This window comes from Triticum urartu, chromosome 7 (assembly GCF_003073215.2).
Source record: "Triticum urartu cultivar G1812 chromosome 7, Tu2.1, whole genome shotgun sequence".
Taxonomy (NCBI): domain Eukaryota; kingdom Viridiplantae; phylum Streptophyta; class Magnoliopsida; order Poales; family Poaceae; genus Triticum; species Triticum urartu.
Window position 1 is genome coordinate 32,609,158 of NC_053028.1, and position 18,934 is coordinate 32,628,091.

The 18,934-nt window shown below is 43.7% G+C and overlaps 1 protein-coding gene across 1 annotated transcript; it reads right to left on the reverse strand.

The window, feature by feature from the left end:
- Positions 1–351: 351 nt before the first annotated feature.
- LOC125525246 (receptor-like protein EIX2) lies at positions 352–3,970 on the reverse strand. Its single transcript, XM_048690251.1, has one exon. The coding sequence runs from the start codon at positions 3,592–3,594 to the stop codon at positions 583–585; it is 3,012 nt and encodes a 1,003-aa protein (XP_048546208.1). The 5' UTR covers positions 3,595–3,970; the 3' UTR covers positions 352–582.
- Positions 3,971–18,934: the final 14,964 nt, after the last annotated feature.

An 18,934-nucleotide genomic window follows, 5' to 3' on the forward strand; every position in this document is an offset into this window, starting at 1 on the left:
CATTCGTAACCAGGTAATGTATCTATCAGAAGTCTTGAAACTGGAAGGGTTCATGCAATAATCTCTCACCTGTATAATTGGCACATGGCACCCGTGCATAGAAGGCGTAGCGTCGATTCATAAGTTGTTGCTGTAGTGTAGAGTGCATATCCATATGCCTGGGAGTGTTCGATATGGGATATACAGGGCCGCAGTTTTTAAATGGCTTAAATTTTACAAGACTATATATATGCTGCAGACCTGCAGTTTTGCAGCATTTTCTTCTAGTCCAAAAAATATTGCCCCTTAATCTATAAGACAAATCTACCACGGAACAAAGAAAAATTAATTTCCGATTACAGCAGAAAAACTTGTGGAAACTATTCAGCCAATGGTCCTTGTGCGATTGGGGTCCTGCATAGCAAAAGTCTTACATGTATATATAAGAAGAATTATCCAACATTGACATCTTTATTTAGACAAAAAGCTAAACAAGACACACGACTTAACACATATTCTGTGTCCTCCTCACCCAGCCAGATCAACATGGAGCTCCCATTCTATTGCTTGTGGCACGGACATTGTCTCCTTCAAGAAATCGGCTTATTCTTCATCTGTCTTCCTTGTGAAGCTTGCCCACTTCACAACCACATATACATAGATTCTGTCACACAGCTCATCAAAGAGTTGAAAATAAGCAATCCTCCATGTCTTCTTGAACAGGAACGTGCAAAACACACTCCAGAGCCCCGCTACAAGTCCCAGCACAAGACCAAAATAGAAGGTCAGTGGCTCAAATTCCCGATTGCTGCTTCCAGGATGACCATGGACAACCGTACCATTTCCTGAACAATTCTTCTGAAGAGGAGGCCCGCAAAGTCCGTTGTTGCCAATGTACATAAGTGCTGGGTTGTCGGCACTAAGGGTGTCAAGTTGGTGGCCTGATGGTATCCTTCCAGACAAACTATTATAAGACATGTTCAAATAGCTCAGAGATGTCAAACTTGACAAGCTTGATGGGATTTCACCAGAAAGCTTGTTCTGAGAGAGGTCAAGAGACTCTAATGACCGTAGGCCGCCAATCTTGGTAGGAATGTTTCCGCTCAGGTGGTTTGATGACAAATTCAGATTTATCAGTGCATCAAGGAAAGAGATATCCGTGGGAATTTCACCAGTTAAGGAGTTGCCGGATAAATCAATGCTCACAAAATATGCAAGGGTGCCACCATATTTAAGCTCTTGCCCTTTTGTGATTATTGACAAGATCGCTCCAAATTGACCTGCTACAGTTACTGAACCCAAGCCGGCTGGACCAGTACTTTCGCTGGATATAGGCATGAAGCCCTTCCGGGTCATACCTGTTAGGTTTGACAAATGCACAGGTATAGCACCAGATATGTTATTTCCTGATAGATCCAAGTATTGAAGATAACTGAGAGCCGTTATTTCAACTGGAATAGTCCCAGAAAACGTGTTGTGACTTAGTCGCACAAACCGTAATCTTCTGAGCTCTCCTATCCATGTTGGTATCCTTCCATAGAACTTATTCCATGCAAGATCAAGAAATTCGAGACTCTTTCCATTGTGCAGAAATGTTGGGAATGTATCTGATAAACTATTGTTGCTTAATAGTAGGTATGATATGGATATATTCTCAAAGCACTGAGGAATTCCACCCTCCAAAAGATTGCTTGATAAATCTAGATCTCCCAGCATTTCTAGTTTACACATAGATTCTGGAATGTTACCACCAATTTGATTTGAATACATGAGCAATGTTTGCAGTTCCACAGCTTCAAGATTTGATGGCAGTGTTCCTGAAAAGGAATTGTTGGAGATGTCGAACACGGTGATATTTCCTGGGAACGGTGGTATTGGCCCTGTAAGCCGGTTTGAACTGAGGTAGAGTTCTTCAAACGCCATGTCATCTAGATGTGCTGGCAAGTTGCCACTAATTTGGTTGTCAGACATGTCGAGGTATGTGACTCGTGAAAATGTAGACCAAAACCAATCAGGAATCCTGTCCACTAGAGCTGTGCTGGAAATGTCAAGTTTTGTGATTTCTTGTTGCCACTGAAGCCAGGCAGGAAACAGAGGACCCATTCGGCAAGATGAAAACAGCGCAGACTCCAGCCTGAAGGGAGGAAGCCAATCGGAATCTACTTCAATCTTCAAACTATTGGAAGACAGGTCTATGTTCTTTAAACCTTTTAGACCTGCAAAATGTGTTTCCTTGATCACACCACTAAAGTTGTTCTTGCTTAGGACCAAAGAAGTCAGATCACTAAGGGCACCAATTTCAGATGGCACAATACCACTGAAGTTGTTGTTTCTTAGATCCAAAGAAGATAGATTAGTTAGGGAACCAATTTCAAAGGGTACGCTTCCACTGAAGCAGTTGTTCGAAAGGTCAAGGGCAGCTAAGCATGTTAAATACCCAATGCCCGGTGGGATACTTCCGGTGAGGTTGTTCTTGTTGAGTTTAAGTCTCCTCAAGCTGCTGAATGTACCTATCAAATTTGGCAATGTTCCAGTTAAACTGTTGTAGCTGAAATCTAGCTCTTGCAAAGATTCCCATGCGCATTCTGGCAAACCCCCCATCATGACTGCTATATCTCCATTTATTTCATTATTGCTGAAGTCTAGAATATTCAGACTGCAAAGATTCTTCAGGTTTCCTGTCACCATCAAATACTTGTTCCAATTTTCTGACACGTCAAGGACTTGAAGGGATGTCATGTTTCCTAGTGCGTCGGGAAATTGGCCGGATAATCTGTTGGCCTGAAGATTGAGGTACTTGAGGCTTGTGGCTTTCCAAAACCAACTAGTTGCTATTGAGTGGTCAAAACTGTTCCAGGAAAGATCAAGCTTCTCAAGTCTTGTGAGATTGAGGTACGGAAGCGATTGGTTTGCGCTCTGAAGCGAACAACCACTAAGACTGATAACCCTTAGAGACGGGATCATATTCAGCGTATGAGGCCAGGTATGTATCCCAGAGAGATTTATCCCTCCGATGCTAACATGCTGTAGCAAATGAAGGTTTGTTAACCAGGTGATGTCATCAGAGTACATCTGAGAGCGACTACCAGCCTGGCCGATGGACAGATACTGCATCTTGGACAGGTTACCGAGCTGTGGAGGCACCCTACCGGTAAACATCGTTAAGCCGGTGAGGTTGAGGTATCTCAGGTTCCTCATCTGGCCCAGGAACACAGGAAAACTGTCATTTGGCCCTGACAAGCAGTTCATACTGAGGTCCAGGTGCTCTAGATGCTCCAAGGAAAGCAAAGCGGGGCTTACTTCACCGAACAGACTGTTACCTTCACATGGATCCCCGTACAAGTCCGGGTTTGGAGAGCGGAGGCGAAGCCCGATGACATGGCCGGTCTGGTTGCTGCAGTTGACGCCTCTCCACCGGCAGCAGTCCTGGCCACGCCACGAGGCAAGGAGGCCGGCGGGGTCACTTGTGATGCCCTCTTTGAAGGAGAGCAAGGCAGTCCTCTCGGCGGCGATGCAACCACCACCATGGGAACTCGGGGGTTGCGGCGCACCACCCGTGAAGAATGAACTGGCGCTTATGATGATCAGGGGGAGGAGGCTGGCTGTGCGATGCATGCTGGAAGAAGAACAGTACCTTGCAGAGGATGCTAGTGGAGAACTGGAGATATTCGGGTCTGGTTGGTGCTAGTTGACGAAGAGACCATATGACCCAGTCACCGAAGGCAAGCAGAGTGGGGCGAAGTGACCATGATGACCCAGTCACCAAAGGTGATGTTGACTGAATGGACCGTTGCAATTGCACCCACGCGTTGCTGCCTAGTGGGCTTCTTTCTTGTCTAGTGTGAACTCTGAGAATCTCGAGGTCGAAAAGGAGAAAGAAAGCAATGGATGTATTGATGTATTTTCTATATATACATATGTGTGTTTGGCTCCCAGATTAGTGGTAGAAGCCCCAATTCAATTGATGCATCTTCTATGTATTTATATGCATATCATATGGTGTTTTTTGTAAATTTACCAGCTGTTTGATTTGGTAGTATTGATCTGATCGCCACTCCTTGGTTTGACAGTTACAACATTTTCACTCTGTTCCTTGAGCAAGTTACAGACAAATCTGAGGCGGGTCCTGGTATAATCTCTACTATTAAAGGAGAATCGAACGTCGTGATGGTTCGACCTCGCTTCAACTCCCCCTCCTATCGATAGCTACCTCGCACATCCCGCACGATTTTCGTTTTTCTTTTTTTTTTCTTCGAGGCGTCCCGCACGAGCACAACCCACCAAAGCTAAGAAACAGAAACCGAAAGAGAAAACAACCGCGACCCACGAACTCACCCATGCCCCCCTCTCTCGGAACCCCTCCATCCCGATCGCATCTTTCTCCTTGGAAAAATTGCCGCCGCGCGCCCACCATCCTGTGCATGCCATTTTGCCGGTCTAGATCCTGATCCGTCGCGAGGAGCCGTCCCTCAAACTGCAGTGCCACGGCCGAGCCATCTCACAAGGAGGCAAGACGCCGTCTCACCTCCTCGCCTTGCTGCGGCCATCCAGGACACGCTGCCGGCGCTGCTGAGCCGTCTCACCTGGCGCTGCCGTCCCCAAGCAGGCAAGCCGCCGTCTCACCTCCTCCATCCCGGACGCGCTGCCGCCGCAATCGGCCCATCTCACTTCGCACCGTCGTCGCCAAACAGGCAAGCCGTCGTCTCACCTCCACCCTTGTCTCTATTGCGGGCGGCCCCGCCCCTGTACAGCAGTGGAGGAAGCGGGCGTGCAGGCTGGAGCTGGAGGCTGCAGTGCTGTGTTTGCCGGCAGGAAGCACGGGAGGCGGGTGGCCATGGAGAACGGCCACACTGTTCAAGCGTCGGACTCTGCTGTCGACCTCCTCATCTTCAGGCCCCACCCCGAGCTCGACCCTCCGCAGCCATCTCGTTTTATGTTCAAGCACCGCCTGGATATCATTTTCTCCTTCCTACAGCCAGCTCCCCCCTGATCTCCTCCGCAACGTGCTGCTCCATGCATTGGCAGCTATAAAAGGTATCGAGTGTGGCATCTATCTCCCTCCCAACTCCTTTGTGTTCTTTATCTTTCAAGAGAATGTGAGATATTTAATGCTATTTGTGGAGAGTGTGCCGTAATGTTGAGTTATTGTGCACAAATTTTTTGCTACTGTGTACAATAGTTTTTACAGAATGTGCTATTGTCGATTCTGCAGGAATATTTGTGCTATTTTGCAGATTTGTGCTGTCATGGATTGTGCTTCTTTTTCTTATTAAATGATGTAGTTTAAAACAACATCATGCCTAAATCAGTTTGCCCATGAAATGCCGCTGTTGATGGTGTCAAGCTTTGGGATCTACAGAAATTGAGAAATTTTAGGGCTTTGTCGCCATATATTCAAACACGCCAACAAATTTTAGGGCTTTGACGCCAACTTTGTAGGTCATTGTCGTGTTACATACACATGTCTGATAGAACATGCTACCATCTTTATTGTGCGCTTACATACTGTATACATGGCCGGTACCGTTAACATTCTTTATTCAAGGGAACACATCTATTTTGACTATGCAGGCTGGAGTTTAGTGTTAAACATTGGAGTGAGAGGAGAGTATAAGGGCAAAGATGGATCAGGAGCCTGGCCAGATAGTTTGTGACCCAGCTAAGGCACGTACAAAAGATTGCATTGCAGTGTATTGCTAGCTTAGCTGATCTGCTTTTTGAGGATAAATTTCCATGTGGGTTTGAGGGATTAATTTAATAAAGATTTGTAGGGATCTATTGTGATCATGACTGCATTGTGGATACCATAGCAAACAACTTGTGAGATTCAGAAGTTGTCATTAGGTTTGATCTAATTGGTGTTGTACCAAACAATTCATGTTGTTTAATCCTTTTCAATTCTTGTGGCATGTAAGAAAAGGGGCAGCACATCCTAAGCATGAAGATGAGCATGCAAAGCAGGTGAAGGCAAAGCTCAGCTTGGTCTGGATCGGATGCCTTGGACATGGTAATGGAGGTTGAACACCGATCAGTTGCAACTTGTTATGTAGGAGACTGAATATGTATATGAAGTCTATTTTATTAGGTATAACATTGATGTGCTCATTTAAAATTGTTTTAGGGAGTCATTCATAATAATTATTATTAGTGCACATAGCATTTAGTACACGTGACAAATTGATGAATCCAAGCATTAATAAAAATAGCCAACTGAATCACTGTAATTCTATTTGCCCATCTAACGAGCGACCATCATTTGGGTAGCCAAGCTCAGGTTTAGGCATCGAAAACATTGTTATAACTTCAAAACAAGGATGGATTCCCCATTTTTTGTTTAATAATCATTAGTACACATGAAAAGTTGTTACCTTGTACATCCATATCACAACTAATGGGAAAGGCCATAAACAACGACTGAGAAAATGCCGCTTATATAGATTAGCCTGAAATCCACCAGAGAAGATATTGCGGAGCTGACCATGAGAAAACATAGAGGAACCCTCAAATAAAAAACCCGAGCAAACATAGAGAAAGAAAGAAGGAAATATGATGCATGATTGAAGAGGGAGAATGTAGGTAAGATGCTCTATTAGATTTTTTATTATATTTTTGTGATGTTTCATAGCGTCACACGTGTATATAATTATCTCTGCCTAAATTTATAGTTCCTCGATAACTTCAAGCATTTATTTGGGGTCCAATATCCTTCAACTTGTATGAGTTTTGATCAAGAGCATGAGGATATATATTTATATTGACTCGTTCATGTTCAACTGAAATTCAAGTATGAGGCACATGTATTTTGTTTTAGTGGTACATTGTGTATGACAAGAAAGTATAAGGCGACATTTTGTGCAATGAACGCTTTTAGTGGATGGGGTTGCTAGGGAGACAGAAAACCGCTCCTCCGTTGGTTGACGACGATGAGGGACAAGGGATTTATAACGATGATGGCGAGACAACTGACAAGGTTGAATCAGAGTCAGTGGCTAGCAATAATGGTGAGCAACATAAATTTATTGTTCCGTAGCAACGCACGGGCACTCAACTAGTTGAAACTAGTAGGATGACTGCGCTTTTGGGAGACTAGATTTATTATGTGTTTTTATTTGTATTTCATATCTTTATTAGAGTTGTATTCTTTGTCCATATAAGAATATTTCCCAACATAACTTATTATGAATTTAACTATAGATGCATGCAGAATACTACATTTCTATGCGCCGAAAATAAGTTGCTCAAATATAGACAATATTTATTCCTCACATTTTTCCTTGTGCTAGTATGTCAAAAGGCCTCCTCCCTGCCCCCGCGTCGCCTAACCTAGGTGACACGGGGGGCGATCTGCAGCCGCCGGCCCAAAGGCCTCCTCCCTTGTCCTCTCTCCCCTGTCGCCGTCGGAGGCCACGCCCATAGCGTTCCGGTGATGACGGCGGTGGGGCTCTCCCCCTCGCATGGTGGCCGCGCCTTCCCCTGGCGGCGGCACACGGAACTACGGGGTACCGGCGGCGTGGAGCGGCGGGTTCCCGGTGGCGAGTGTGACAGCGGCGTCAGCGCAGTGCGATACCGCGACAGAGGAGCCCCTGTGGCGGCGGTCCAGATCGCGGATCTCGCCGTACCCAGATGGGTTTCGGTGGGCTGGCGGATCTGGTGAGCATCTACAGGCAGGCATGGTGGGCCTGGCGACGTCGGCCTAGGCACCATGGTGGTGCCATGGCCGGTCAGGCGGCGGCGGCCTGGATTCTCCGTCCAGTCCCAGGCAGCGATGGCAGCGGTTCGTGTACAAGTTGCTTGATGGAGGTCCTCTGTTCAGATCCGGGTGAAAACCTGGCCAAGGCCGGCGGTGACGGCGCTGTGAGGCGACATTTCCTTCTTGAAGGCATCGTCAAGGAGAAGTTCAAGACAGCTATCTGCTACCTCCGGGTGAAACCCTAGATCAGTAGATCGGATGACAGCGACGCTCTTGTGTCGTTTCCCTCTTGGGGCGTCGTTCTTGGAGGTGTGCACAGACTCGAGGGACCAGTGGACCGCATCTTTGGTGGAGCGGTGCTTCCTCCTACACATTGATGGCGATGGATCTCGACGGCGTGGCACAGTGCAGATTCGGCGTCCGATGTGCGAGGATGGACTCGCGCAGGAGGACGACATTGTCTGGCGTCGTGGTGGTGTCGATGGCAGAGAGACCTGGCACGGTAGCTAGATGCAACAATACAACTCTGAAGATGGTTTGGTGGCAAGTGGCTGCGGCGGCCTCATACCCGGCAGGCGTCCTGGTTGAGGAGTGCGCCGGCACTAGTAGAAAAAGGACTTTTAGTCCCGGTTCGTAAGGACCTTTAGTCTCAGTTTTGGAACCGACACTAAAGGGTGGGGACTAAAGGTACCCACTCTTTAGTCCCGGTTCAACATGTACCGGGGCCAAATGCCCACCACGTGGCACGAGCCCGCGCCGTGGTCTGGGGGACCTTTAGTCCCGATTGGTTTTTTTTTTGGATTTTCATTTTTCTGAATTATTTCATGATTTAGTCTACATCACTCATTCCAAATCGTCTAACTTCCCAGCCGGTCACCCATCCTCTCACTACTCCAGCCTGAGCATGCTTAACTTCCATGTTCTATTCCCCCTAGTTTCCAAGTCTGCACCTGTTGTTTTCCTGACAATAGTAAACTGGCAATCCTATTAACCCTCAGGAGTTTAGCTTGAGCATGAAGTCACACGTTTCACTGTTGGAGTTTGAAACTATTATTCTAAAAAACAATAATTATTTAGTGACACTAATATTTCTTAAATAAATAGTTTGACCAGATTTGACCAAAATTCTAAAAATTGAAACAATTATTTAGTAACACTAATATTCTTGAATAATTATTTAGTAACACTAATATTCTTGAATAATTATTTAGTAACACTAATATTCTTGGATAATTATTTAGTAACACTAATATCTCTTAAATAAGTAGTTTGACCACAGTTTGACCAGATTTATCCAAAATTCAGAAAAACTGAAATTTGAGCATAACTTTTTTCCTTTTAGAATTTGAGGATTCAAAAAATTTGCAATACGTCCTATGGCAATCAAAATCGGATGTGGATTTTCATGCTGAACATTTTGATATATTATACGTTTTTTTCGACATCGTATGCAAAAGATATAGTCGTTTTACTTTTTCATCACACTTTTTTGCAAAACATGTCGAAACTTATGTTTTTAAATTTACCTAACTAGTAGATGTAGTAACATAACTACATCTCAAAGAATTTTAATTTTTGAAGTTTTTATCATTTTTTTTCAAAACTGAAAAGGCATTACGGGGGGTAGAGTTTGAAAATTGCCCTATAGTCCCGGTTTGTGTCTCCAACCGGGACTATAGGTTAGACCCCTTTAGTCTCGGTTTGTGACACAAACCGAGACTATAGGTTAGACATTTAGTCCCGGTTTATGTCACAAACTGGGACTAAAGGGGCTCGTGGGACCCCGGCCTGACGCTAGCCTGCCACCATCCCTTTAGTACCCGTTCGTGGCAAGAACCGGTACTAAAGGTTCAACACGAACCGGGACTAATGCATAGCCGTTCGAAACGGGACTAATGGTACCATTAGTACCGGGCCAAAATCGAACCGGGACTAATGTGTCTCACATAAGGTCGTTTTTCTACTAGTACGGACTGGTAGGTGCCCCATACCCGACAAGCGTCCTAGTTGGGACCTCAGGTCTTAGATGTTTAGGTTTGGCTGCGAGGTCTGTTTGGTATTAGGCCCAGACTATCAGCATCCCTTCATCAACTGGATAGGAGTAGCGACAGGTGTTGCCTAGACGGTGGCTTTAGTCTTACTATTATATGACTTTGTAAGGTCTTGTGTGAATAATTAATAAAGTGGATGCATGCACCATCCATATGCAGAGGCGGGGGTTCCTCCTTCATTTCCAAAAAAAAGTTTGTCAAAAGGAAGTTGCTTTAGTAAATGCATTTTAGTCTTTAAATTAATATCTTCGTCCATTTGTCTTCAACCAACTAGTAATAAATTAACTTGCAATAAATATGCAAAGACTTTTGTTCTGGTTATTATTTCAAAACAAACGTTGTGCACTTGCAAACTTTGGACAAAAGACCATTATTTTACATGAAAATCAGCTTGAATTAATTGAATATCATGATCAAGTCACAAATTTCACACAACATTGTAATCACTATTTCTAAACAAATAAAACCGTAAAGTGTAGCTCTTTTATTTCATTTGTTACGAACTTCTTTAAGCTATCTTCACAAAACTTTACGGATGCCTCCAATTCCCAATTTGGTCTCCACTTTAATTTTAGCTAATCCAACAAGTTTAGGCTGCGACAACACATTTCTTGCATGCTCAATGGGCGCCTTCTTAGGAACAAGAGAAAACCAAGACAAATCATGGTGGCAAACAATTGAAGCACTCAACAATACCCGAGAGGGATAAATCGATCTTAACCTGTGAGCGAATGTCAATGGATCAAAACGATTTTGAGTAATACACACAATTAAAATAGCCTCGAGCATGAGTATGTGTATCAAGAGTGGAGAAGGATGTTACTCACTTTAAAGGTGAGTCGGTGATTGTGGGAATTGAAGCGGCATGCCACTGGCCGTAAGGTGCATGCATTGCATGCTCTTATTTTTTGGTCGATATAAATGTCCTAATCCAGGTACCGTGAGTTCAAATAGTGAGTTTGTATACATACTAGAGGATGTCGCGCGCTTTGCCGCGCCGTCCTTCGGTCATGAGTTAAGCCTCTCCCTATCTCTTTTCAGGTCTCATTTAGTGGAGGCGATATATGGGATGCAAGGGGTTATGATGTGCTTACACATAACATAAAAATCATCATCACCCGCAACAAAAACATAGAAATCATTGTATCGGCGCTATGTTGACCTGGTGGTGGATCCAAACACAACACACACAGAGATCAGTGATTCACCGAAGTACCATGAACCCACATTCCTAGGGAGTTCCCACCTTAACAGATGAGGAACTACCACCATGTAGCAAAATTCAATCTAATAAAACCACAATACCTCAAAACTTTTGGTTCCATGTCGAGTTAAAGCAAACAAGAAAGCAACCTTAGAACTTCAAGAAAGCAAATAGAAGATACACCACCAATATAAGATAATCATATCAGCAGTGGCGGAGCCATGAAAATTAAATGAGGGGGGCAAAGCATTGCTAATCCTTGTTGGGGAGGGCCAGTTCCATAGGTTACACCAATTTAGCAGCAAATAATCAATTAATCACATGCATATTAGCCTCAATTCAGTGATGTTGAGGGGCAGGGGGGTCAGGGAGGTTAAAATGGTCTTGGACGCTGTGAGTCGATCATCCAGAGCTAAGCATGATCACAAAGCCATGATCGTCGTTGCCTCCCATGGGGAAGGGCAAAGGGCATGTAATAGGCATTGGCAGATGTAAACACATAGGTGACAAAGAGTTACAAACAAACTCGAGTCAATCAATAAATAAAATGAAACATAGTCTAGAACTGCACTATAGGGGCAAATAGAATAGGAGCCCACACCAAGCAATAACACACTTAAAGTAAGGAGGATGGTAATAACAATTAATAAATTGTTGTAACACATCAAGCACTATGTGATGGCGGATGCCCTGATGCAATGGCAAGGTTCAGATCATTGGACAATGTAGTAGTTTGCCACCATTGGGAATATCAAGAAAGTTCAAGCAAACCTTATGGTCACTTGTTTGAAAAAATAGATGATCACAAGTACTTTAACCACTTCATCGTTTTCTTTATATATAAAGCGGGGCGAAAGCCTTTTTCGGTAACCACATCATCGCCAAGCCCCATTTGCTTTTCAACGACTGGTTCAAAGGCTCGGAGAAATTGTCCTGACTTTTGAGGTTGATAGTCATTTAGAGCTTTCGATGGAACAAAATAATATCAAGTATAAACACTCTATTGGAACATCTACATTGCAGAATGAATTTCCATCGCTATGCCACCCAAGTAAAACTCTTTTGGAGAATTCATATCAACTTCATAAGCTGAAAATAAATTATACATCATATTCATGTGATTTATAGGTTTTGTCGTTTTATACAATGCTTGTTCCTCGATGAAATTATGTTCAAAGGTTGTCTAGAAACAGCTCATTGCCATAAAGTTCAAAGTTAACTTATACCACAGTTTTTACTTCCTAGAAAGCACATTGCATTATCAAGAAACCGTTTCATGGAAATACTGTCTGATTCTAGAACTGGCCTCGTTTCATGGCAATGCAACACTTTGCAATCTCAAGAATTGTTTTGTCGGCTATAATCTACAAAACGACATTACAAATTCCTTTGTACAAGGAAAAAGGGGATAATTATGTTTTTTTTGCATGTTTCAACGGAACCAATGGAAATGAAAGGAGAAGAATTTGACCTTTTTTGACGCGAAGATGCAGAAAGGGTGGGGCATTTTCGTAAATAGGTGATGGGTAGATGTCTCTACATGAAACCGATGAGCTTGCCATGTTGCGTCGGTGGAACAACGTCAGCGACAGCGTGAAACGACGAAGAGAAGTGAATACCAGGGCTAGGGGAAGTACCAAAGGGAGAGGAGGAAGGAGTTCTCCATTGGCTTAGGATTGGCCGCCTCCCTGAGATATGGGCCAAAGGTTCACATGCTTGCTGAAGCTCCGCGGTCTAGATTGTTTCCAGTAAACATCAAACGACCTGAGGAGGCGGGTCATCGACAGGTTATAGGTTTGCACTGGTTACATTAGATAAGGCTCTATGTCCCTTCTTTTCATGTATCCACACCTCATGTTCTTAGCAACCCTTGTAGATAAAGTAAGAACAGAAAATAGAGAGAAATCATGACAAATCTATTTAATATACCAGCATACACCATATGAACTAACCATCAATTTTGATTTCTGCATTTTCATATTCTATACAAATTGACAACAGTTCTTGGAAATGTAGCATGGCTTTCATATGCATTTTTGTACATAGAAGAGCAATTTAGAATGGTCTTGTCAAATTTTAACAGAAGTAGCATAAGTCACTTTTCTTTATTAAAAATCCAATTCAACTTTTTGTCTCTAAAACACAACTTTAGGAACTATATATTTGATTAAATATGCCTTTTGTCATTGTCATAAGTTGGTACTTTATGAAAGAATGTTACACTTCCATACCATTGATGGAATCTAAAAGGGTGAACCCTACAAATATGAAAACTTGTTTAAAGTTTCCTAGTACACATGTAAATTAAATCTGCATCTATATATGACATGAAGTTCCAGCCCAGCATTTGCTTGTCTAGAAATCTCAATGCGACAACAAACATCTTGGTGTATATAAGTAGAAGATATGTATTTCATTACTGGATAAAATTCTGTACCTCACTAATGCATGCTTATATTGTTGTTAACATAGATTAGTCTCAGTACTTACGTTTGTGTGATGCAGTCCAATAGACTCCCAAAATAAATTGAACTGTTCATAACTGATACAACCTGAACCCATAAGTGCTATAATCACAATATGAGTCAAAACGTAAATGAGCATGCGTAGGGGCATGATCCAGTTCTATAGGACTCCTCTAATCCTCCTCTATCCCATGTATTATATCAGTTCAATAGGACTCCCCTAATCCCCCCTAATCCTATGCACGGGCCGAAACATTGCTTCAGGTGGAGAGCCATCTATGAAAGAAATCACAGTATAGAAGGATTTTGAGAGAGAGAGAGAGAGAGAGAGAGAGATGTTAGTGGTGACTGGTGAGCATGACCTTCTCGCTTCTCGCTGTCGATGGGAGTTGTAGTCGAGGTTGAGCAGATTGGGGCGGAAGAGGCAGCGGCGCCGATCCATGGGAAGTTGCAGGGCGGGATAAACGGCGGCGACCAGCGGCGGCGTAGGGGCATGATCTCTTCCGGGGGTAGGAAGGAGGAGCGACTGGAGCCGGCCGGTTGGGAGGGGAGCAAATGAGGTGTCGCTGGATCTTTCGTGTTCAAGGAGCAGGTCAACAGCGAACCAACCAGTGGTTGGATGGTTAGAGGGACTGTGGTATCTCCAGCCCACCAGGGTTCAAGTCGGATTTATTTCAAAATTTTCGACGATGTGCATTCAGTGGGAGGAGACATTCCCGTCAACGACAAGGTGGTTACGGTGACTTCGTAAATTTTAAGATGATATGCCGGCTCAGTTTTTCGAATGTGTTCATAGGGATAGGATGTCCGTACGTGTGTTCATAGGGATTAGTGTATGCATACTTACGTCTATACCGTGTTAAAAAAAGAGCCGACGAACAAACGAATCGTGTTGGAGGGGAGTGGTGGGCGGCGGCCGCCCCAAACATTACCGCGAAGCGAACTGACTAGTGCAGTGCGAGGCGTCTACATGCTCCCCACGTGACCCAAAGCCCACGAGCCACCGGAGGTCTGTAAGAGTTTGTAAGGATTTGTAAATGGTAGATCGGGAAGATTATTCATATCTTCTATTACTATAAATAGCTATAGCCCACTACATATTTTTTTTCCAAGCCATGCAACCAAGGCATGCATGCAATTCATATCTTTTTGCATTGCTATACGCATCCAGCGCCGTCAATTCATGCATGTTAGTCATAAGTTATTTTCGCATTAGATTTTGTATTGCAAATATATGTGCTGGATGCTTGCAGCACATCTATGTAGTTCACCTTTCCTATTTTGTTAGAAACAAAATTATTTTAATTGAAATTCATTTTTTATTTTTATATGCTTCGTATTTCTTATTTTTAAGCCCGATTTGCTTTATACATTAGCGGTTGGTGTGAATACCTTGGTGGAGACACATGCATAGTAAGCAAGATGACTCCGGTTTCGTGTCGTGTGCGTCGTGGCATGAGCAAAACGTGTAGCGTCTTGGTCATTTAGTTGCAGCGAGAAAACATTAGCATTTCAAGGGGTGGTTGGTAACTCCTTCTATCTCAACTGGAGCTCACATGCTTCTTTGGACGAGCAACTTCACCCACACCGTATGCCTCTCGGCGTCCAATTTTTTGCTGATTTTTGGGGCAAAACTAAGCCGTCTCCAACCCACACCAACAACGAAAAAGGGGGCATGCCGAGGATGCTAGAGGGATGGCACTCTGAGAGAGTGGAAAGGCAGCGGTGGAGAGGGAGGGGAAATTCTACATGCATGCAGAATACTGCAGTTATATGCATCCTGCCAAAAAGTTGCTCAAATATCCACAATATTTGTTCACTGCATTTGTCTTTGCATTGTACAAAAAAGAAGTTTCTTCAATAGATGAACTTTTAATCTCTAGTGTGAAAATTTCTGTCCATTTGTCGTCAACCAACTAATAAACTAACTTATAAAAAAGGTTAAATACGCAACACATTTCTTATGTGAAGACTTTTCCTCTTACTATTATTTTGAAACAGATGTTGTGCACTTGAAGGCTTTGGACAAAATATCATTATTTTACATGATAAACAGGTCGAATTAATTGAATATCATGATGACACAACATTGTAATAATTGTTCCTCAATTAATAAAAACAGTAAAGTGAAGCTCTTGTTTTTTTTAAATGTCTTCAACCCTCTTCACAAAACTTTTCAGATGCCTCCAGTTCTGAGTTTAATCTCAACTCTAATTTTAGCTAATCCAACAAGGTTAAGCTGCCACAACACATTTCTCGCATACTCAATGAGAGCCTTGGTAGCAACAAGAGAAAACCAAGCCAAATCACTTCAAATTGTGGTAGACAATAGAATGAGTCGACAAAACTAGAGAGGGATCGAAACATATTTGATCAATCCACAACATTAAAATAACCTCAAGCACGAGTATGGCGTGTGAAGAGTGGAGAATGCCTGAGGAGGGAGGGATGGGAGTCTGAGACACATTTTAAAGGTGGCTCGGGGGTGGTGGGAGTTGAAGGGGCTTGTCACTGGCCGTAAGGTGCATGCATGTTCTTATCTTTTGGTCCATATAAATGCCCCCTCCAGGGTGCTGTGAGTTTAACGTGTGAGATTGTATGAGTGAGGCGTTTTGGCTCTCGGCCTCCATGGAGGCCGGTTTTTTGAAAAAAAAAATCAAAATCAAACTTTTTAGTTTAAAAATCTGAAAACATTTGTACAAGTAAATTAGGATGTTATGCGTATGTGTAAAATTTCAGGATGAAAATACCTTGAAATGCGATCTGTACAAAAAAGACAAATTAATGGCCTGTGAGGATGAATAGTATCATGTGTTAAAAAGCCTCAGATTTGTCTTTTTTGCATAGCCCTCATTTCAACGTATTTTGTTCTGAAATTTTACACACTTGTGCATTATGGCTCCATGTATATCTATATTTTTTCTCAGATTTTTTTTGAAATGTAAAAATACGAATTTTGATGAAATTTGATTTTTTCAAAACCCGGCCTCATTGGAGCTCGGCCTCCAAAAAGGATTTTCAGAGATTGTATACATCAATACTAGTATTATGGTATAGATTGGTAAGATCATTCATATTACATACAGTGGTGGTCGGTGTGAAGACCAATATAGAGACATGCATAACCAAGCCTCTATATCTGAGAGGGTTTTCGCTCTATTATTGTTCCACTTGGATGAAAAAGACGTATGAGTAAATTTGAATGGGACACGTGCATTTTTTTTTGGTACAGGGCCGTGTACAAACGTGTTGTGGATTTGGTTTTTCGTTTCAAATTTTTTGAACTGCTATGACGGTCCGTTTGGTGGCTTTAGCATTTTTGATTGGACATGGGATCGGCTGTCGTAGTTGTTCTTCTTGTGTGCTTTCTTTTCTTTTCTATTGGCCGTAGGATTTTGTTCGTATCTATGCCGGGTCAGTTCTGATGTCGCTGTTTGTGGTGATTCTGCTGAGCCGCTGTTGATGGATGTGTCCTGTCGCTTTCTTCTGTCTCGCCGCTGTTGGTCGATTCGTGGTGTCGCTATCGCTGCTTTTGTTGGCCTTGTGGACGATTTCCGGATGGGTGTGCATGCATGCCGTTCTGTTTTGTTCTGCTGCGGCCACATCGTTGATTTTTGGCTTGCTGGATTTCTCAGGTTAGTCCGTTGCCGCTTATCTGGCAGCTTCTGGAGCGATAATAGGTTAAGCAGTTTCTGGACGATGATAGGTCGGCCGCCGCTTATGAATGTATAAATACTCATCAACTCAACACGCTCCCACCTCCCCTCCTACCTCTAGCTTTGTCGTTGCGTGCTCCTACTGTTGGGGAACGTAGTAACTTCAAAAAATTTTCTACACACACGCAAGATCATGGTGATGCATAGCAACGAGAGGGGAAAGTGTTGTCTATGTACCCTCGTAGACCGAAGCGGAAGCGTTGACGCAACATAGAGGAAGTAGTCGTACGTCTTCCCGATCCGACCGATCCAAGCACCGTTACTCCGGCACCTCCGAGTTCTTGGCACACGTTCAGCTCGATGACGATCCTCGGGCTCCGATCCAGCAAAGCTTCGAGGATGAGTTCCGTCAGCACAACGGCGTGGTGACGATGATGATGTTCTACCGACGCAGGGCTTCGCCTAAGCACTACAACGATATGATCGAGGTGGAATATGGTGGCAGGGGGCACCGCACACGGCTAAGGAACGATCACGTGAATCAACTTGTGTGTTCTAGGGTGCCCCCCTGCCCCCGTATATAAAGGAGCAAGGGGGAGGCCGGCCGGCCCTATGGGGCGGGCCAAGGGGAGGGGGAGTCCTCCTCCTAGTGGGAGTAGGACTCCCCTTTCCTAGTCCAATTAGGAAACTTAAGGGGGAAGGAAAGAGAGGGAGAGGGAGAGGGAAAGGGGGGCCGTGCCCCCCCTCCTAGTCCAATTCGGACTCCCCATGAGGGGAGGCGCGCCACCTCTTGGGCTGCTGCCCTCTCTCTCCCCTCAGGCCCAATAAGGCCCATTACTTCCCCGGGGGGTTCCGGTAACCCCTCCGGTACTCCGGTTTTATCCGAAATCACCCGAAACACTTCCGGTGTTCGAATATAGCTGTTCAATATATCAATTTTTATGTCTCGACCATTTCGAGACTCCTCGTCATGTCCGTGATCATATCCGGGACTCCGAACTAACTTCGGTACATCAAAATGCATAAACTCATAATAACTGTCATCGTAACGTTAAGCGTGCGGACCCTACGGTTCGAGAACAATGTAGACATGACCGAGACACGTCTCCGGTCAATAACCAATAGCTGGACCTGGATGCCCATATTGGCTCCTACATATTGTACGAAGATCTTTATCGGTCAGACCGCATAACAACATACGTTGTTCCCTTTGTCATCGGTATGTTACTTGCCCGAGATTCGATTGTCGGTATCCAATACCTAGTTCAATCTCGTTACCGGCAAGTCTCTTTACTCGTTCCGTAATACATCATCTCGCAACCAACTCATTAGTTGCAATACTTGCAAGGTTTATGTGATGTGCATTACCGAGAGGGCCCAGAGATACTTCTCCGACAATCAGAGTGACAAATCCTAATCTCGAAATACGCCAACCCAACATGTACCTTTGGAGACACCTGTAGAGCTCCTTTATAATCACCCAGTTACGTTGTGACGTTTGGTAACACACAAAGTGTTCCTCCGGCAAACGGGAGTTGCATAATCTCATAGTCATAGGAACATGTATAAGTCATGAAGAAAGCAATAGCAACATACTAAACGATCGGGTGCTAAGCTAATGGAATGGGTCATGTCAATCAGATCATTCACCTAATGATGTGATCCCGTTAATCAAATAACAACTCTTTGTTCATGGTTAGAAAACATAACCATCTTTAATTAACGAGCTAGTCAAGTAGAGGCATACTAGTGACACTCTGTTTGTCTATGTATTCACACATGCATTATGTTTTCGGTTAATACAATTCTAGCATGAATAATAAACATTTATCATGAATAAGGAAATAAATAATAACTTTATTATTGCCTCTAGGGCATATTTCCTTCAC